General features: G+C 51.1%; 1 protein-coding gene across 1 annotated transcript in view; it reads right to left on the reverse strand.

The window, feature by feature from the left end:
* The window catches only part of MTREX (Mtr4 exosome RNA helicase), a 42,538-nt gene extending 39,486 nt beyond the window's left edge, over positions 1-3,052 (reverse strand). Inside the window, exons 1-2 of the mRNA XM_052670608.1 lie at positions 2,917-3,052; positions 2,617-2,748 (exon numbers count right to left, since the gene is read on the reverse strand). Coding sequence (XP_052526568.1) covers positions 2,617-2,748; positions 2,917-3,017 — 233 coding nt within the window. The 5' untranslated portion in view covers positions 3,018-3,052. The remainder of the gene's footprint in view (positions 1-2,616; positions 2,749-2,916) is intronic.
* Between the last annotated feature and the right edge of the window lie 100 nt (positions 3,053-3,152).

Genomic DNA, 3,152 nt, shown 5'->3' on the forward strand with positions numbered 1-3,152 from the left:
GCAACAAAACAAAACCAAAAAGATGCACAAACTTAAACTGAATAGTACTAAGTACTACTAAGTATTAAGATTACTTGACAGTTACATTTTACTATACAATAACTACATACGTTAGCTATCACATTTTCTGATTTTTAACACCTAAAAAAATTTGTATCACAAAACATCTTTTGAATCATAGAATGGCCTGGGTTGAAAAGGACTGTAACATCATGTAGTTTCAACCCCCTGCTATGTGCAGGGTCACCAATCACCAGATCAGGCTGCCCAGAGCCACATTCAGCCTGGCCTTGAATGCCGCCAGGGATGGGGCATCCACAACCTGTTCCAGTGTGTCATCACCTTCTGGTGAAGTGTGAAAAACTTCCTCCTAATATCTAACCTAAACCTCCCTTGTCTCAGTTTAAAACCATTCCCCCTTATCCTATCACTATTAACCCTCATAAACAGCCATTCCTCCTCCTATTTACACTCTCCCTTCAAGTACTGGATTGCCACAACAAGATCCCCCTACAGCCTTCTGCTCTCCAAGCTAAACAAGCCCAATTCCGTCAACCTTTCCTCGTAGTAGAGGTGCTCCAGCCCTCTGATCATCTTAGTGGCCCTTCCCTGGACCCGCTCCAAGAGCTCCACATCCTTCCTGTAATGGGGCCCCCTGGCCTGGATGCAGTTCTGCAGATGGGGCCTCACAAGAGCCGAGTAGAGGGTGACAATCACCTCTCTCTCCCTGCTGGCCACCCCTTTTTTAATGCAGCCCAGAACACAGTTGGCCTTCAGGGCTGCAAGTGCATACTGCTGGCTCATGACCAACCCCCACCAGACTCGTCTACCAGAATCCCCAAATTCTTCTCTTCAGGACTGCCGTCAAGGAGCTCGGATTCTCCCAGTCTTTATAAATACCTGGGATTGCCCTGACCCAACTGCAGCACCCTGAACTTGGCTTTACTGAACCTCATTAGGTTTTCATGGGCCCACTTCTACAGCCTGTCCAGGTCCCTCTGGATGGCTTCCCTTCTCTCCAGTGTATTGACTACACTGCTCAGCTTGGTGTCATCCACGAACTTGCTGAGGGTGTACTCGATGCCATCATCACTGATGACCCTTTGGCTGTGTCCAGCCAGCCAATTCCTAATCCATCAAAAATCCATCAATTTAAAGTCCATTCTTCAAATCCACACCTCTTCAATTTAGAGAGAAGGATGTGGTGAGGGACCATATCAAAAACCTTGCAGAAGTCAAGGTAGATGACATCCATCGTCCTTCCTCCATCCACCGAAGCCGTCACTCCATCATAGAAGGCTACCAGATCGGTCAGGCATGATCTGCCCTTGGTGAAACCATGCTGGCTGTCTCAAATCACATCTCACATGTGCCTTCTATGAGGATCTGCTCCATGATCTTCGCAGGCACAGAGGTGAGGCTTACTAGAATGTGGGTCCCTGGGTCTTCTTTCTTCCTTGGGAGTAACATTTCCCTTTTTCCAGTCACCAGGGACTTCATCAGATAGCCAAGTTTTTTCAAATATGAGAGAGTGGCTCAGCAACCACATCAGCCATCTCCCTCAGAACCCTGAGACGCATATCATCCAGCCTTGTGGACTTACATACATTCAGCTACATGAGGTCTCGGACTTGTTCCACTGTTACAGGGGGACAGAAACCACTTCCCACACCCTCACCTAGAGTTTCAGGGTCCATGGCATGGGAAGCCTGAAGACTGAGGCAATGCACTCATTGAGTACCTCAGCTTTTCCTACGTCCTAAGCCAGCTGTTCATTACCTTTCATCAGAGGGGGAACTCTCTCCTTGTCCTGTCTCCTCCTGACTATATGCCTGTAGAACCCTTTCTTGTGTAGAACCCTCTCACATCCCTTGCCAAGTTCAGCTTAATCAGTGCCTTGGCCTTTCTAATTCTATCTCTATGCATATGGACAACAGCCTTGTATTCCTCCCAGGCTACACAACCTTGCTTCCACTTCCTGTACATTTCTCTCTTTTGCAGCTCAGAAAGCAAATGGTATCCTGGGCTTCATCAGAAAAGGGTGGCCAACAAGGACAGGGAGGTGACTGTCCCTCTCTACTCTGCTCTCATGAGGCCCCACGTGGAGTACTGCATTCAGGTCTGGGGACCCCATACAAGAAAGAGAGGAAGCTGTTGGAGAGGGTCCCAGAGGAGGACCACAATGATAATCAGGGGACTGAAGCACCTCCCCTACGAAAAGAGACTGTGGGAGCTGGGCTTGTTCAGTCTGGAGAAGGAGGGGTTGCAGCTTAATGATCCTTGAGGTCCCTGCCAACCCAAGCCATTCTATGATTCTATGATTATTTCAGAGAGCTACTGTGGGCAAGCACACCTTTTAGTGACACCACTAAAGGTGAAACTGACTTAAACTGGCAACTCTGGATCTACTTTCCTTCTTTACAAGCACCTTTTGCTTACAGTGTTACTCCTCATTAGCACACCCTCACATAAACATATCAGATTCAACAGATTCGTATCTGAATTCATACTAGAGCAAAGCCTTACACACTCACCCATCACAACAGGCGTTCAGTTAATCATTTTGTCCAGCTATTGTTCCTTTACATAGCCTTCGTAAGCAAGTCGGGTACTTACTTATTATCTTCTGACGTGACATCTTCCAGTTTCGGCTTCTTTCCCGAACTCGCTCCTTCCGTGCTGTCGACCTCAGCATCCCTTCTGGTTTTCCCCAGCCCGGCTCCCGACGGTATGTCCTCCTGCCGCTTTCTGCGAACACAGAGGGCGCAGATCGCACCGAGCTCAGGGCGCAACCCGGGAACCCGCTCAGGAAACGCTCCACGCGCGCAGCGTTTCCCCACCAAAGCTTCCCGCCGAGGCCAGCCACCCCGGGCCGGGCCGGGCCGGGCCGGGCCGGGCCAGCTCCCCCAGCCTCACCCCAGTCCTCTGGCAGCCTCAGCGACACCCGCTTTGCTCCTGGCAGCGCCCACGTCACCCTCAAACACGCTGAAAAGCTCATCCCCAAACGCATCCGCCATCTTGCCGCGCTCCCACAACGCCCCGCGCGGCGCAGCCCCTCCCGCCAACCGCTCCGCAGGTGCCGCCAATGGCAGCGGGGGGGCGGGCGATATCCGGAGCCACCTCCCCGCGCGCGCTCCCGGCCGCTTCCGCTT

Source organism: Tympanuchus pallidicinctus, unplaced genomic scaffold, assembly GCF_026119805.1.
Source record: "Tympanuchus pallidicinctus isolate F22 unplaced genomic scaffold, pur_lepc_1.0 scaffold9, whole genome shotgun sequence".
In the NCBI taxonomy this organism is placed as follows: domain Eukaryota; kingdom Metazoa; phylum Chordata; class Aves; order Galliformes; family Phasianidae; genus Tympanuchus; species Tympanuchus pallidicinctus.